At 44.7% G+C, this 16402-nt stretch overlaps 2 protein-coding genes across 7 annotated transcripts in view; one reads left to right on the forward strand and one right to left on the reverse strand.

Annotated features, from left to right (window-relative positions):
• The window catches only part of INTS10 (integrator complex subunit 10), a 38223-nt gene extending 36097 nt beyond the window's left edge, over nt 1-2126 (forward strand). For all 6 annotated transcript variants that reach the window (XM_082715159.1, XM_082715160.1, XM_082715156.1 and 3 more), the window contains one exon: nt 1715-2126. In XM_082715159.1, coding sequence (XP_082571285.1) covers nt 1715-1871 — 157 coding nt within the window. In that variant the 3' untranslated portion in view covers nt 1872-2126. The remainder of the gene's footprint in view (nt 1-1714) is intronic.
• Nucleotides 2127-6226: 4100 nt separating this feature from the next.
• The window catches only part of HGSNAT (heparan-alpha-glucosaminide N-acetyltransferase), a 47251-nt gene continuing 37075 nt past the window's right edge, over nt 6227-16402 (reverse strand). The window contains exons 12-18 of the mRNA XM_082715164.1: nt 14811-14932; nt 14294-14420; nt 12487-12573; nt 10448-10525; nt 9761-9831; nt 9562-9674; nt 6227-8617 (exon numbers count right to left, since the gene is read on the reverse strand). Coding sequence (XP_082571290.1) covers nt 8436-8617; nt 9562-9674; nt 9761-9831; nt 10448-10525; nt 12487-12573; nt 14294-14420; nt 14811-14932 — 780 coding nt within the window. The 3' untranslated portion in view covers nt 6227-8435. The remainder of the gene's footprint in view (nt 8618-9561; nt 9675-9760; nt 9832-10447; nt 10526-12486; nt 12574-14293; nt 14421-14810; nt 14933-16402) is intronic.

Raw genomic sequence — 16402 nt, forward strand, 5'->3', positions numbered from 1 at the left:
TGATTTTCCAGACCTTCCCTTTCTAAACTGAAAATCCTTGGTATGCTGCATTTATTAGCTGATTTCTCCTGTCCTTAAACCACAAAAGCTGACTAATTCTCTTCTTCAGCCACACTCACCAGAGGGATAGAGACTGATAGAAATAGAATGGAGTTGGATTGCTTTATCTGTAGAAACAGTATCATTGAACCATGATTAGCAGGACACAACATTTTATTGTATTTTTACTAGCATGAAGGGAAGAGTTTGCTTTGAGCTTTCAAAGCGCTTTAGCTTGTTGTCTGCAAATACCAGTATCTCTCGGTCGCTCAAGGGTTGGCTCCCATCAGGGGTTGCAGTCTGAGACCCAGAAGAACAGTATCTCAGGACAGCCTACATGGGTCTACGCCCATTCTCAGTGGACCTCACAGCCTCAGCCTCACTGACACCATGTCCTAGTTACGGAATTAACCAACAGACTTCACTAGAAACGTCCACAAAGAACTGTGTTTTCTCCCTGGCACTGCTGCTGTTGGCATAGTTCTCTCAAATGCCCGTGGGCATTGCAGACTGTCCTGTAGTAGCTTTACTAGTTGGCAGAGCCTAGTTTTGTTTTTCCTCCTGTTGCATGGCAACTTTTTGACTTCTGTTGTACTTATTTTATACAACAGTACAAAGTTTAAAAAAAAAAAAAAAAAAAAACAGGAACATTTTAAAGTGGTTTCAACAATTTTGTTTTGGCCCATACATAAAAATCTCATTTGAAATCCCTGTCATTGTGTCTGAGGGAAGTTAGGCAGTCGAGGTGGGGAATGGAGGTGCCTTCTAATGGTCTAAACCTACTGAAGTACTGACCCTGTAGTTAAAACTCCTTTCAACAACACAGCAAATTTTGCTAGATTTTTCCTTTCTTCAATTTGACATCTTAAGTTTTCTGGGATTTCCTTTGTGAGCTCCTTCTCCACAGCACAGCTTCTGGGTATAGCTAGAACTTTTCTTGTGCTCCCACTGACCCTTCTCCTGAGCACGGGGACCAGCTCTGGGCCCAGCAGGCTTTTGCAGGACACTGGCTATTCTTCAGTGAGTCTGCTTCTCTCTCCCCACCTCTGCCAGACTTGTCTTGGGACCTGCAACTCCTCCAGCTTCTCAAACAGATGTGAGTCTGGATGAGCTCAGCAGAGTTGTCCTGTTCTGGCATCACCGGGAGAGAGACGCACTTGGAAGGAACCCCAGTGGCTGAGCACAAGCCCCGGGCCTTTCTGAGCCTTCCCGCAGAGCCCCAGGCCCCACCTCGGTGTGGTGACGGGCTCGTTCTGGCTTCCCTCCTCCCTGCTGCTGCCTCTGTGCTCACGCTCGGCTGGCTTGTCCAGACATGAACTGTGTGGCCATGTGGACTGGGCCCAGTTGGCCCAAAGGGACAGAGCCGTGCACAAGTCAGCACAGGGATGCATAGTGTCAGAGCTGCAAGAGTTCAGTAGCAAAGCAAGTGGCATTTGACCAGACGTTTAGATGCTTAAAATAGCCTTTTATTGAGTGGGAAACACGTCTCTCTAGTTTTATGTCTTTCTGAGATGGAATGGGCAGGGGGATTGTTTGGTTAGGGTCTTTCTTCCTTTCTGAATTTTTTTACTCATACTTAGATTTCAGTCAGGTTTTACACCTGCCCCAGAAACACTGACCGGGGATGCCGGCACTAACTGTGGTGTCCCCTCTGTTTCCCTGTCGCTGCCCTCAGGCACCACACAGTCACTCGGGGCATCACCAAGGGTGTGAAGGAGGACTTCCGCCTGGCCATGGAGCGCCAGGTGTCACGCTGTGGCGAGAACTTGATGGTCGTGCTGCACAGGTTCTGCATCAACGAGAAGATCTTGCTCCTCCAGACTCTAGCCTGACCGGGGAACCCTTTCCGCCAGAGGAAGGGCAGCTCAGAGCCGTGGGATTTTTTGTGAAGACATAAAGCATTCGTGAATGTTGCCGTTACAACTCTTAGAAAGAAGAAAACCTGAGTTCAACTCCTTGGTTGCTTAAAAATAGTTCCCAAGAGTCTGAAAAGCTATCTCTATTTTTCAGAGTCATTTTTTGTAATTTTTGTAAAACAAAAGAACCTGTTTTGTAAATAAAAATCATCCTAAATTTGGGGCTTTTAAGAATGTATTTCAATTCTTACAAGTTTCTGAACAAGACTTCGCTTTATGTAAATGAATATTTTTCATAATCTCAAGGTCTTATTTTCCATAGTTAGGCTTCGGTAGGTATTACGTATCAACATACTTTCACACCTTTCCATGCAGGAAGTTTTAATACCGAAAACCTTCATGCCAGAATGAACTTGAGTGAACTTCCATGAGGGAGCTGTGGGTGTGGGGTGGGGGGGGGGGTCTGTGCACCAGCCCAGGGAAGGCGCCTCCTCCCTCCCGCCAAGCCCCAGGTGCCTGGTGGCCTGCCTCCCGGGCCTGGCTCTGCCCAGCATCCTACTGTCCTGTGGGGGAACAGGTTAACTCCTTGTGCCTCAGGCTCAGCCTTGAAACCCAAGAGATGATGGTACTTCCCTCACAGGCTGTGAAGACTGAGTGCCCTCACATGACATCTGTGGAAGATTGCCTCGTGTGTCCAACTAGGCCAATGTTAGCTCTCAGGTTTGTTTTCTTCTTTTCCTGTCCTGAAATATATCAGATAAACGTCAAATAAATACTTGTTTCTAGGGGCTACTTGAAAAAGAGAGGGCTAAGACGTTAGTTACTTTGCATTAAAAGTTTTAGATCTTGGGGTGCCTGGGTGACTCAGTGGGTTAAAGCCTCTGCCTTCGGCTCAGGTCATGATCCCAGGGTCTTTGGATCAAGCCCCACATCGGGCTCTCTGCTCAGCGAGGAGCCTGCTTCCTCCTCTCTCTCTGCCTGCCTCTGCCTACTTGTGGTCTCCGTCTGTCAAATTTAAAAAAATAATAAAACTTTTAAAATTTTTAAATAAAAGTTTTAGATCTACAGTTGAACCTTGAACAGTGTGGGGGGCTTTTGAGGGCGCCAGCATGCCCCCCACCACTGCATGGTTGAAAATCCACCTATAATGATTCCCCAAAAATGTGTTTACTAATAGCCTACTGTTGACTGGAAACCTTACTGATAAACTGTTGATTGGCATGTATTTTGTATATTATATGATTTATATACTGTATTCTTAAAGTAAGATAGAAAAAATGTTAAAATCATAAGAAAAATACATTTATAGTACTGTACTATAAAAAAATCTATGTATAAATGGACCCATTCTTTTCAAACCTGTGTTGTCCAAGGGCCAACTGTATTAAAATCAGTAGTTTAAGTAGTAGACAGCTGATCTCAGGAAATATTCCACCTAGCTCATTTTAAAATTATCAACTTAATATGAGTTGATTACAATATATAAACCATTCCATTATTTTGATCGAGGAGTGTGTTGGCCCCGTAACAGCTTTCAAACTAAACACATTTTTGGTTTTATGCCTTTCTCAGATCAGTATTTGGGGGCAGCATACATCAAAACAGGACTTTCTGACACTAAAATGTGTAGGCACCAGATAAAAAAGAACCAATCACTTTTTTTTTTTTTTTTTTAATTCAGTAGTGCCACTCCTGTGTGAAGAATTGCAGGGGCAATGCCATAGAGTAAAATCGGAAGTCAGACAAAGTTTGCAGACAAGGCAGGGGCAGGGCGGGACTGCTGATCACTGGCCCCTGAGGACCCATCCATGCCCTTTGCACTGAAACGTGACCCAACTCAGCGCAGCTTCTGGCAGCGTCAGGCCAGGTACCCAGGATGACCCTAGACCCCCTTAAAGTGCCTGCCTGAGAAAGCTGCATGCTCACAGAATTCTGATCCGGCCAAAGCATGGCAATGAGCAGATAGGTCCCTGAACCCCCTCTTAGAGCAGTTACTTTTAGAAAGCCAGCAATCATAAATCCTTCCGCTGCCCTTTGAGATATGAAACTACTGCCAGAAAATATTGGAGCAACCCAAGCTGTCTCTGAAGAGCCTCGTTCAGGTGGGCACCTTGCCTCAATGTACCCCACCACCTGCCACCATAAAGATGGGGGAGAAGTGCCAACTCACAAATCCAATGGCCAAGCCCATCACATCCCTCCCTGCCTTTCCCTTAGCGCACCCAGCCTTTTTTAAAAGTCTGCAGCCTTTTTTTTCCAGGAAACTGGCTCAGTTCACACCAGACCCCAGTGCAGTCAAGTCTGCCCTCACCCCTTCATCAAAATGGCTGTTTCTCTTTGACACGGGGACAGGCATCACCTGACACAAACGGTCTCCTGGGCAAAGCTGTGCTACAGGCAGGATTTGGCCAGATGGAGGTACCAGTCTACAAGCGAAACGACCTTTGGAGTTTAGTATCAGCAGAAAAACTATTCTGTGTTGAAGTAAATGTGCATGACTACAAACCATCAAAGACAAGAATGAACTGTCATAAAAGGTGGGACAAGCAAAGACCTGATTTTTTAAGATTTTATTTATTTATTTGACACAGAAGCAGGAAGAGAGAGAGGAGGAAGCAGGCTCCCCGCTGAGCAGAGAGCCTGATGCGGGGCTCTATCCCAGGACCCGGGGACCACGACCTGAGCTGAAGGCAGAGGCTTTAACGAGCCACCCAGGCGCCCCAAGACCTCATTTTCTGTCCAGCTCCAGGAGTCCAGACAATTCCACCAGAACCCAAAATGGTAATGGACACTGTGGGAAGCCCCGCGCTCCACACTGCAGGGAGCAAGGCCGGCTGTCTGCTAGGCTAGCACTTGGGATGGAATTCTACAGAGGAAAGCCAGTGAAATAATGGCATCTTTTGTCAGTGGCAGCGTTCTGACATACAAAATTAGGTAAGGGGTTTATGAGGTCTGAGGCAAGTTATGACATAGGGCAAACTAGGACTTCCATCCACTTTAGATTTGGAGATGCATTTAGCCTAAAAACAAACAAACAAACAAAAAAAACCACCGTGTTTTTAAACTAATGCCCAACAGATACTGATCACCAAGAGAAAAATGTTGGCTCACTACACTCTGATGAAAACAGATGACACAGATATGCAACTAAAGACGAACACTAGCAATGTGTTCTCCCACCTCATTTCAAAGTTCAAACAAAAGGAGTGTTAAAAATCTCAAAAGCTGAAACTATACCAAAAGATGCACTATTAATAGGGTCATGGATCCCACTGTGTACTGTTTAGTGTTTTCAAAAGCCTACCCCGAATTTTTTACAATTGATAGAGATCTCTACCCAAAAAGGAGTTTGATATGTGGAGGAACTTTCTCAAAAGTCCATTTGTCTCCCCCATTTATTAGGAAAACAATTACATTAAAAGGACAAATAAAAACTATTATGCTGGAATTTCATTTAAGCTGACGCCCTTTAATACATCCTGGATTACTGCACATTTATAAAAGATGCCCTTTATTGACTAGAGTGAAAAGACAAGAAGTGTAAGGACAACAATTTATTCACTTGATTATGAATAGGAATGAGTAATGGAGTACCAAAAAATGAATAAACAACATTCAGTTACTACATCCCTACTCTAGAACAGTGTTTTGGCCTTAATCACTTTAAGAACCCAACTCCTAACTTCCATGTCAGACACTCTCCCAACTGTGCCACTTGGACACACTCGTTCCCTCCCAAAGCAGGTCATCAATGTAGCCATGCCATGGGCTCGTCAGTCCATGGTCCCTTGTCACTGCTGGGTCTCATAAGTCAGACAGGAGACTTGTAGCCAGTGAGACACAAGGGGAGGACTGCTGAGAGGCTTCTGGGGAGGGTTTTCTAACAATGTCATGAGATGCACAGATGGGAAGCCCTCTCCTTTGGGTGGGTGTCGCAGTCAAATGTCTGTAGCTGTCCGAGTGCGCTGGCCTCACAGGCAAGTGAGCTGGAGCCAGCCCACCTCGGGCCTTCCTATGTGAGCCAAGTTTTCCTTAAAACCCAGCTGAATCAGGATTTCCTGGTGCCTACAGCTCAAAACACCCTGTTATATTACTCCCTAATTCAAGAAATGCTTCTGGATAACTCATCTGGAGAGGCCCACGTCAGGCTGACTTGCCAGGACTTGGGATCAATGTGACCATCCACGATGACTTGCTGCAAGAGAAGCACAGCAGCAGGTTTCCTCACCGACTGTCCCCTTACACATTAGCAAAAGCAACATTTTCATGGGGCACTCCGGGCATAGTAATTTTATCAACACTTAAATATTAAAAACAAAAACCACCATTGCTTTGCTTTGTTACATGTTTATTTAGCGCCTGCTAAGTACCAGGCACTGTGTGTGCACCATGAGGAATATATAGATGAACAAGACATAATTCTTGCCCTTAACAAGCTCAGGGACTGGTGCGGGAAATGAGACATGTACACAAGTAACTACATCATACCAGGCAGAAAGCAGTAAATGCCATGAGACTGATCCCAGGAGGTATTAGGAGGGAAAAAATATCACCTTCGTCTGAGAATACAAGATTAGAGAAGGTGTTTCAGAAGTAGAGGGTCTAGAGAAAATTAAGGGGAAAATTAAAGCAGGAAAACCCATTAAAGACAGAAGCAGGAAGGGCTAAGAGCTGCGGAAGGACGAGCCCAGCTGGCTGGCAAACGCGGGGCGGGCGGGGCCCAGGCCTCTTGGGCAGGGCCCGAGCAGGGGGCGGGGCTCGGGCGGATGGGCGGGGCAAGCAACTGGGAGAAGCGGCGGGCTCCGCAACACCACACACGCCAGACAAAGCGGTTCCAACTTTGAGGGGAGCTTCTGAAGAGCGATCTTCCCTGAACCGAGCTCTGCTGCATAAAGCTTCACGTGGAGGCATCGGATAGTGACTTCACAGAGAAAGGACTGAGGGAAGCCCGGGCCGGAGTGACGCGGCGCGCGCAGCGAGAAAGCGGGTGTCGGGCGGAAGACAGGAATGACGAAGTACGGCCAAGCGGGCATGGAGGAGGTAAGGTGACAGGTGACGGAGTGTCGCAGCTGGAGACAGAGAAGGAGCCATTCAGGGAGCTGGGAATATCCCGAGGGAAAGTCTGGATTTGGGGAGAGAAGCGGGAAGATGGGGTGCCGGCGTGCTGGCGGGTGTCCAGGGCGGAGCGACCCGCGGGCAGTGACGAGGGGGGCTACGGGTTCGGGGTGGAGGTCCGCGGCGGAACGCAGGCCGGGGTCGTCCTACTGTGGTAACGGCGGAGAGACGTGGAGGTGGTCCGTCGCACCGCGGAAGAGCGGGCCCAAGCACAACCTGTTCCACCTTTTCCTCCATACGGAATTCTCCCAGAAAAGTCGTTAAGCATGATGATGCATCATAGAAAAGTGCTGTTTTCAAAATGTCTCCTGTCTTCACTCCTGAAACACTATTTCTTCAGTTTCGTGATTCCACACAGGAAAGTGCCTCCACTGTGGAGGGTCGTTCTGAAAAGATTTACTCCAATGAGAGTCTTGTTTTGTTTAACTTTTCATTATCACTTATTTTGAAGAGTTCTCTGTAATAAAATTATTTTCCTAAGGATTTCAGAAAAGCTACTGATGTATCCCACCTCAGTGAGCCTAAGAGCTGGAAGGAGCCAGAGAGGTCATCCCTGTCTCCCTCATTTCACAGATGAGGGAACACGCGCCCAGAGAGGCCATGGGACTTGCTGGCATCTCACACGGCAAGGATGGCAAAGCTGGCGCCACAAGCAAGGCAGTGTGCTTTTCTCTGCCACACTAGACCCTGGGTGCCAGCCACCATCTAGACGCACAGTGAGAGACAGACAAATAGGCAGACAGACAGCCAAATAGGTATGTAAGTATTAAAACTATAAGCAAGAGTGGCTGGAATAACACATCTATATTTTAACATCCTTTTCCAAGTAGGGAAAAGGAGAGAATCCCTTAAGACAGAAAGGCATTTTTTGGACCCACCAATGCCTTGCAAATCTGAAAAGGAAATTACTGACTTTCTTAAAATACTAAACTGCACTTAACCACAAAAAATATCGGGCCACATCACTACCCATCCCATTCGATAAGACTTCTAGTCAGCCACAGTAGAAATGAAGGCATTCTTGGCTGGCATGTGTGTACCTGGAAAGGCAGTCTACAGGAACACAAGATAATAAAAATTAGACTTTCGATTGTTTTATCTGTCACAGACACAAAATGCCCATGGCAATTTCCTTTTGAAGAGTTAAATGACAAATCCTTAAAATGAAATTCTAAATTCATCCATTTACATAGAAGATGGAGAAAAAAGACAATTATATTCCAAACATATAAGTCTCAAATATACAGAGTTCTGATAAACAGCCGCATCATAGTAAACCAGCCAGAGCACATGAGCACCTTTCCCAATCACTGGGAAATACACATCCTACTGATTCTATAATTCATGGTTCCCTTTAATAAAGGCTGCTTCAACACTCCCGCAGGCCCACTAGAGTCTGCTAGCAATGCATTTCAGCTGGAGCTGTCAGATTTTCCAAAAAACCTTCTTTTTATAAAGAATGTAGGCAATGAGCACCCAAAGTGCAGTGGCGACTATGTTCTGAGTTAGGTGCTCTCTGTGTGACTGATTATCCTGTAGCTTCCACTGAAAGGGGAAGTAGTTCTCAAACACCTCATGGCCAACGTACACCAGAATAGAGTTCATTCCTGGAGAAGAAATACAGAAAATAATATTTTCCTGAGTCACATCTGATCATCTGTTTAATTCCTGAAATTTGACTTTAGTGAAAAAAACAAAATGCACACACTTAATAAATAATGTACTTCTTAAATACTTAAGTATAAGCTAAATCAAATATTAGAAAATATTTATAATGATATAATTCCTGAATACTAAATCTATAAGGAGAGCCAAAATCATTAACTTATCTTTTCTAGGACGGAAACTTGAGGTCAGAAAAATCTGTCAGTGAGTCACTGAAAATGAGTGGGTCTAGGGCACCTAGGTGGCTCAGTCAGTTAAGCATCTGACTCTTGGTTTCAGGTCATGATCACAGGGTCCTGGGATCAGGCCCCAACGTGGGATCTGCACTCATGGCAGAGACTGCTGGAGATTTTCTCTCTCTCTCTCTCCTTCTGCCGCTCTCCACCCTGCATGCATATGCTCTCTCTCTCAAATAAATAATCTTTAAAAAAAGTGATTGCGTCTCTCAGTCTTCAGGCAGATTTGCATCAAAACCATTCCATTTATCTCTTGATACCATTTATCTCCAGTATCTCTTGATATTTCTTATGCATCATCTATAAGGCAGAACATTTATATTCGGAAAGAAGGCATGGTCTCATTGCTGAAGCATTAGAAACTGAATGATATCCCCTGGATTGTTTTTGATGCTCCACAACTCAGTACTGCCTGAAGAAACAAGTGGTACTTGGTTGTGACCCTACAATCTTAACCGATAAAATGGGTGGACTCCTTTGGAACAGGCCAGGCATGTCCTGCATGTGGCCCCAGCGGCTTTCTCCCTCAGTCTGCATCTTGGAAACCTGCCATGAGGGGCCATGGCCTCAGGTCACAGCACTGGGCATGCTCAGCTGTCTCTGGGCCTGCCCACTAGGTCACCATCATCAACTCTGAATTAGAGGTTTACCTGGGTAGAAGAACGGGGTTCCCGTCCACAGTCCTTTCACATCCACAATGGGGTACAGGATAAGCAGGATGAAGAAGGCAAAGGAGCTCAGTGTGGTGACATACGAAACGGACCTACAAGGTGAATGAGGTGTTTCAGGGCTCCTGAGGAGCACATCCAGTATCGGCAAGATCAACCCAACATTATTTTCTATACCTACCACAGATTTTTGTTTATTGGAATAAAGCCTTCATTTTCAGAAAATTTCGTCAAAGCAACAGAAATAAGCCCCTATAAAAGGGGGAGAAGGATGTTAGTTTTTTAAAATATTATCTCAAAAAACAATTATGCTTCCAAACTGGAAAATATGTTATTTAATTACTTAGGGAGGCCTGAAAATTGTGTCTAACATTTTATTCTTTTAACTGGAAAACTATTTTCAAGATGCATAATTAAAAATATTCTCCAAAACAAAAAATCTCCAAAGCATTCTCCTGAGTCAAAGGTAAACAAATAAATAAATTAGAGAGGAAATGTGAAGGATAAAATGAACAGCCCAACTTTCAACTCTCCGTCACTGGGAGATCTGGAAGCAGACCTCTGATAGCTATTACCCTGCTCTTCCTGGTGTGGGTTCCAATGGGGAGCCAGGAAGAGCAGGGTAATAGCTCCCCACTGGAACCCACACCATTTCTTCACGACTCCAGCTGGCCTGTTTGACAGCAAACACTCTTAATTATAAAGACATTTGCCTAAGAAAATAAACCTGAGAGTTCAGGTGTAAAGACATGTTCCTCTCAGCTGTTCTGGTGAAGAATGTAACGCTATGCTGTCCAGTGCTGCTCAACATTCTCTTTCTTCGAAACATGTATAGATAGGATTTTAGTGAGGAATGCCAGTTACTTACTAGAAAACATGACCAGGCAGTAAATCTGATCAGAATGTCTTTGGTCTGATCCTTGTAATACAAGAGTATTTTTCCTGCCTGGAGAAGAAAACACAGATGACCAAGAGAACTGCTTAAGGTATATTTGTGTTTTGTGTTCATCTACATCCTAATCACTCAACAGATAGACTCGTGCTGCTAGATGCGGGGATTACCGAGAGGAATGGAACGTCACCCCTGCCCTTGACGACTGGCCATAGAGGCACGGGGTACTCCTCGGGAAGATGGGAGGAGATGCCAGGGAGGAAGTGCCGTCCGGTTGAGGCTACGAGTGCAAAGCAGGAAGGGCATCTGGGCAGAATGGAACAGCATGCACAGAAACAGGTCAGATGGCTGAAAGAGCACGTGTCCCTGAGCTGCAGGTCACTGAGAAAGGCTAGAGGGTTGGGAAGGTGGGGGGAAGGTGGGTTTGTGGGTCTCATTGGTGAGGCACAGGCTTTCTCCCATGCATAAGAGGGAGCTGAGGAAAGTCACTTCTCCCCCACCCCCCCAAAAAAACAGTAACACGGGACCAGCTCAGACTGGCCTGCTAGACAGCCCAGTTTAGTGGCAGTAAAGAAGAGGCTGGTACTAGAGGCAGAAACAGAAGCAGTACAATCTGGACTTTGCCTCAAATCCCCTGAAATTAGGAATTAATTTCTGAAAAACATCAAAGGATAAGAAAATGTTCGTAATAACTTGTGACTAAAACTAAAATTTATGAATGTTTTCTATGTGCCAGTTCTTAGAATTTCACAGGAATTACTCAGTCCTCTCCACCCATTCCTGAAGTAGATGCTATCAAAGCACAGAGGGATGAACATGCCCGAGGCTACCCAGTTAGAAAGTGGCAGAGCAGAGGCGCCTGGGTGGCTCGGTGGGTTGAGCCGCTGCCTTCGGCTCGGGTCATGATCTCAGGGTCCTGGGATCGAGTCCCACCTCGGGCTCTCTGCTCAGCAGGGAGCCTGCTTCCTCCTCTTTCTCTCTGCTTGCCTCTTTGCCTACTTGTGATCTCTCTCTCTGTCAAATAAATAAATAAATAAAATCTTAAAAAAAAAAAAAAAAAAAGAAAGTGGTAGAGCAGGTTCAAGCCCAGACAGTGTGGCCCCAGGTCTCACTCCTAACCCTACCCCAGGCTGCTCTCGGTGGCCTGGATTCATCCCTGCAGATCTGCAGATACCGGAATGAAATGAATATATGTGAAAGTACCCACTGTGAACCGTAGTGTGCTACAGAGGTGAGTATAGAGCAGTATTTCTAAATATGAATCACCAAAATGTATACGTTTTAGATCCACACTATCCAATATGGTAGCTACTAGCCATATTGGAGACTATCTGAAGTTAAATTTAAATTAATTGAAAAGAAATTTAAAATTTTGTTCCTTGGTCATACTAGCCACATTTCAAGTACTCAAAAGCCACATGGACATGAATATTTTCATCAGAGCCTTCCATCTGCTGCTTTACAGACTTTTCCCTCCCCTGAGATAGCTCTGCTCAAAAAAGAGTTTCAAACACCAATAAGGAGAACTTTAGGGGGGGAAAAAATGTAGACTGCTCAGAATTTTTAAAAAATCGCATGTCAGATAAACCAAGAACAACCTGTATTTGACTCTGGTATACAATATGCATAACCTAAAAGCATACAGAGTGGGTACAAAAGAAAGAAATGTGACAGGAGGGAACACAGGGACTTCCCAACACCACCAGCACCCAAACATTTTGCACCCTCCAACAGGGAGACCTTTTACCCAGAAACTGCTATGCCTTCATTCCTAAGATAAGCCATATAAACAATGAGAATTTGGGGGTGAGGTAATATAGGAATTATACCTAATTATTTCCATGTGCTGAATTTTAGCAACTTCTGATTTTGACAATCTGTCACATATAACAGAATTTATTAGACCATAGAAGGTATGCTTCCAATTACTTGTTTTAATTAAACAGTTTTTGAATTAGTGATGAATAATCATGAACTGTCAGAAAAATGTACACCCTAATGAAATGAACAAATACCTGAACGCCTAAAAATGCCATCACAATGGAGTTGATGCTCCCTAAAATTCCCTCTGGATCGTAGGCCACCTGGGTATGATAAAGCACCTTAACAAAACAGAAAAAGAAGGCAGGACTCAGACCACAAAATGCACGCAAACAATTCAGAGATCAAATACAAACTTAAAAACACTCCAGAATTCAATGGTTTTCATTTTTGCTGCAGAAATTCATGGCCAGCTTGTGGGGATTATAGGCAGAATACTTCTGATCATTAAAGTGTGGGGTGTGTGATACCAGAAGGGACCGTAGAGCCCAGGGATGAGCCATGACCCAGAACAGCCACTTCAACTTCAGGGGCCAGTGATCTGATGCATCCCTAACTGGTTCCAAAACTGTCCATAATACCTTCGTCACTGTCAGGTTTATTCCCTTTAGTCAACCCTACTGTAACATCAAAAAGCTGTTTCTGAGACACCTGGAACTGGCTCAGTTGGTTCAGTGGCTGCCTTCGGCTCAGGTCGTAATCTGAGGGTCCTGGGATCAAGCCCTATGTCAGGCTTCCTGCTCAGTGGGGAGCCTGCTTCTCCCTCTCCCTCTGCCCCACCCCACCCCACTCCCTTTGTGCTCTCTCTCAAATAAATAAAATCTTTAAAAAAAAAAAAAAAAAGTCTGTTCCTTCCTAACTTCCTTTATGGCAAATAACATTTTCTGGGGGCACCTGGGTGGTTCAGTCGGTTAAGCATCTGCCTTTGCCTCAGGGTCCTTGGATCGTGACCCCCATCCAGCTCCCTGCTCAGCAGAGCCTGCTTCTCCCTCTCCCTCTGCCTGCTGCTCTGCCTACTTGTGCTCTCTTTCTCTCAAGTAAATAAATAAAATCTTTTTTAAAAAAATTTTAAAATATATATCTGTATTATTTTATTATAAAACAAGCATCCATGTAGAAACTGCAGAAATTTGGAAACAGTGCAATGGATGGCACAGTGCATCCCTCAGATATCCCCCTGCCCATGCCTCTTAGGACTGAAGTATTCATTCCCTAAGCTGGTAGAAATATCACTGGTCAAAAGCTCTCAGCCAAGTCCCTTTTCTGGATCTGTCCTTGACTGAAGAGAGCTGTCTCTCCAAGAGCCAAACTCCCTTGCTGAGGGTGGTCCATATCCAATGGCCCGATCCCTGACTCCCAATTCAGAACCACTCTAAAGCACCAGTCTAGGCCCCCAGGAGATTAGCTAAGGTTTTGTGTAACTACCAGCCAGTCCAACGTCCCCTTCTGCCCGTTCCTGCTTCCTCTGATCCTGAGCAGGGGCTGATTCCAAAAGGATGACCTGAAAGCTTCCTACACACCAATCTGGGCCTCAGAGTCTGCTGCCAGGAAGTCTGAGCTGAGCCACCACATGCCTGATCCACTGCATCTGCACTTTCTTTTTTTTTTTTGAAGATTTTAGTTATTTATTTGACAGAAATCACAAGGAGGCAGAGAAGCAGGCAGAGAGAGAGAGGAGAAAGCAGGCTCCCTGCTGAGCAGAGAGCCTGATGTGGGGCTTGATCGCAGGACCCTGGCATGATGACCTGAGCCGAAGGCAGAGGCTTAACCCACTGAGCCACCCAGGCACCCCACATCTGCACTTTCAAATCCAAAGTTACTGAGATACACAGCCCCATAATAAACATTCCATTTCCTAAATCAGTGAACTTTTCAAATAAAAATTAGTTCTCATGATAGTTTGTTAAATGGACAGAGTCTCCAGTTGGCCAGCCCTTTCTGTTTTCCTTCACTTCAGAGCTCCCAAGGGTCTCGCTAAAAGTGCAAGGTCGTCTCACTCACGGCGGAAGAAGGATGCTGGTAAATGTGGTCATCTCCCAAAAGCAGGCGGTCAATGTAGCCAGCAGCTCCTCCAGTGCAATTTGGATACTTCCCCAAATCTCCAATACCACCAGGACCGAGATAACCACTGGGAAAGTGAAAACATGTACTTAATGAACAAGACTTCAGTGGGAATTAAGGCTTATCCTGGCAACAGTCAGAGCCCAACAAGAAGCTTCAAACACAGAGACCTCTTGGCACCACGCACTCCTCACAGATGCTCTTCTGACTTGACTACTCCCCACAAGCTAAGGCGGGCAGCCCAACTTCCCTTCAAACAGACCCCAAAAAAGCCTCATGGAGACAGTCCTCTGGACATACACCAAACTCCTCTCCCAATACACATGATGCCTCAAAAAAGAAGAAAGAGAGAAAGCAAGTTCCTCTTCCTCCGGAAATCTGCAAGTTCTCACCCCAGAAGCTCTGACTTGGCAGAAAAGGACATGCAAAAAGGGATTACCTACATGGGCTCACTTACGTAGGACATCCAGGAACAGGCAAGAAGAATGTCAAAGCCAGCCAAATGCTTTCCAGCATTAGAATGAAGAGCCACTGGGGCCAGCTGAAGATGATGTCTCGAAGGGAAAAGCAGCTTCTCTCCTGAGTGAGGAGTTATTAAAAAAACAAAAATGAACTACATGTAAGTAGAAGAGGAAAAAATAAGCAGTAAACATATTTGGGAAATTCCTGGTGATTCTTCTGTTGGCCTGTATGGTAGTAATACAAAAACAGATGCATGTTTATTTCATATACGTTATGTGGTCTACCTGCCCCTCTCCATGAATATAGTAAAACATTAGTTAAGAAGAAATCACTGGATGGGACACCAGGATGGCTCAGTCAGTTAAGTGCCCAACTCTTGATTTCGGCTCAGGTAAGATCAAGCCCTGCATCCAGCTCTGCACTCAGCATGGAGTCTGTTTGGGATTCGCTTTCTCCCTCTCCCTCCACCCCTCCCCTACTCATGCTCACTCTCTAAATAAATAAATAAAATCTTAAAAAAAAATTAACTGGACAATTCTACTCTTACATCCAAGAGAACTGAAAACAGATGTTCACACAAAAACTTATATACAAATATACATAGAATCTTTATTCATACTTGCCAAAGAATGGAAATAAGTCAAATGCCTATCAATTGATGAATGTATCAAGAAAGTAGTACATTCATAAAATGAAGTATTATTCAGTAATAAAAAGGAATAAAGCACCAATACACAGTCCTTGAAAAATATGGTAAGTGAAAGAAACCAAACCACAAGGCACATGGTATATAATTCCATTTCTATGAAATGTCCAAAACAGGTAAATCTACAGAGACAGAAAGTGGAGGAGGGGTTGCCTGGGGCTGGGAGAGTCACGAGGAACAGCGAGTGGCTGGTAGTGAGTACAGGGTTTCTTGTGAGGTAAAGAAAACGTTCTAGAATTGGGTAATGGTGATTACTGCACAACTCTGTGAATATACTAAGTATCACTGAATTATACACTTCAAACTGGTGAGTTTTATGGTATGTGAAATATATCTCAATAAAGCTGCCATTTAAAAATCTATTTTAAAAACCACATTTTAAGAAAGGAAAATGAAATTTAAACTTTTGGAGCTGTCCTGACTGAAGGAAAGAGTACAGCCTACCTATCCCTGGTATCTCACCCAAACCCTCGCTCCATTGTCGGGGTGGCAGATGAACCTCCACAGACCTTGGGTCCCACATGACTAACCAAGCCCACATTCATGTCTCATCTCACTTCGTCTCAAGAAAATCCACAGCAGAGGGTACACAAACAATGACCTAGCAGGGAGAGCAGGTAAATGAATAATGATCCAATACACTCCAAGGATATATGACCAAGCAATCATTACAGGAAGAGCCAAGAAAATCAGTTTAGTAATGAATTTGCTAGTCACATATACAGAAAGGAGCCAGAAAACACATACGGCTTTATTAATTTATTAAGAAGGACCCCAAGTAGAAGAATTTAAGCATTTCTTCCTGAATATTTGTCTCTACTATGGGAAAAAAGCTCCACCTACGGTATCTCAACAGAGTAATTTATAGTAAGATAGAAAGC

This window comes from Mustela nivalis, assembly GCF_964662115.1.
Source record: "Mustela nivalis genome assembly, chromosome: 20".
Classification (NCBI taxonomy): Eukaryota; Metazoa; Chordata; class Mammalia; order Carnivora; family Mustelidae; genus Mustela; species Mustela nivalis.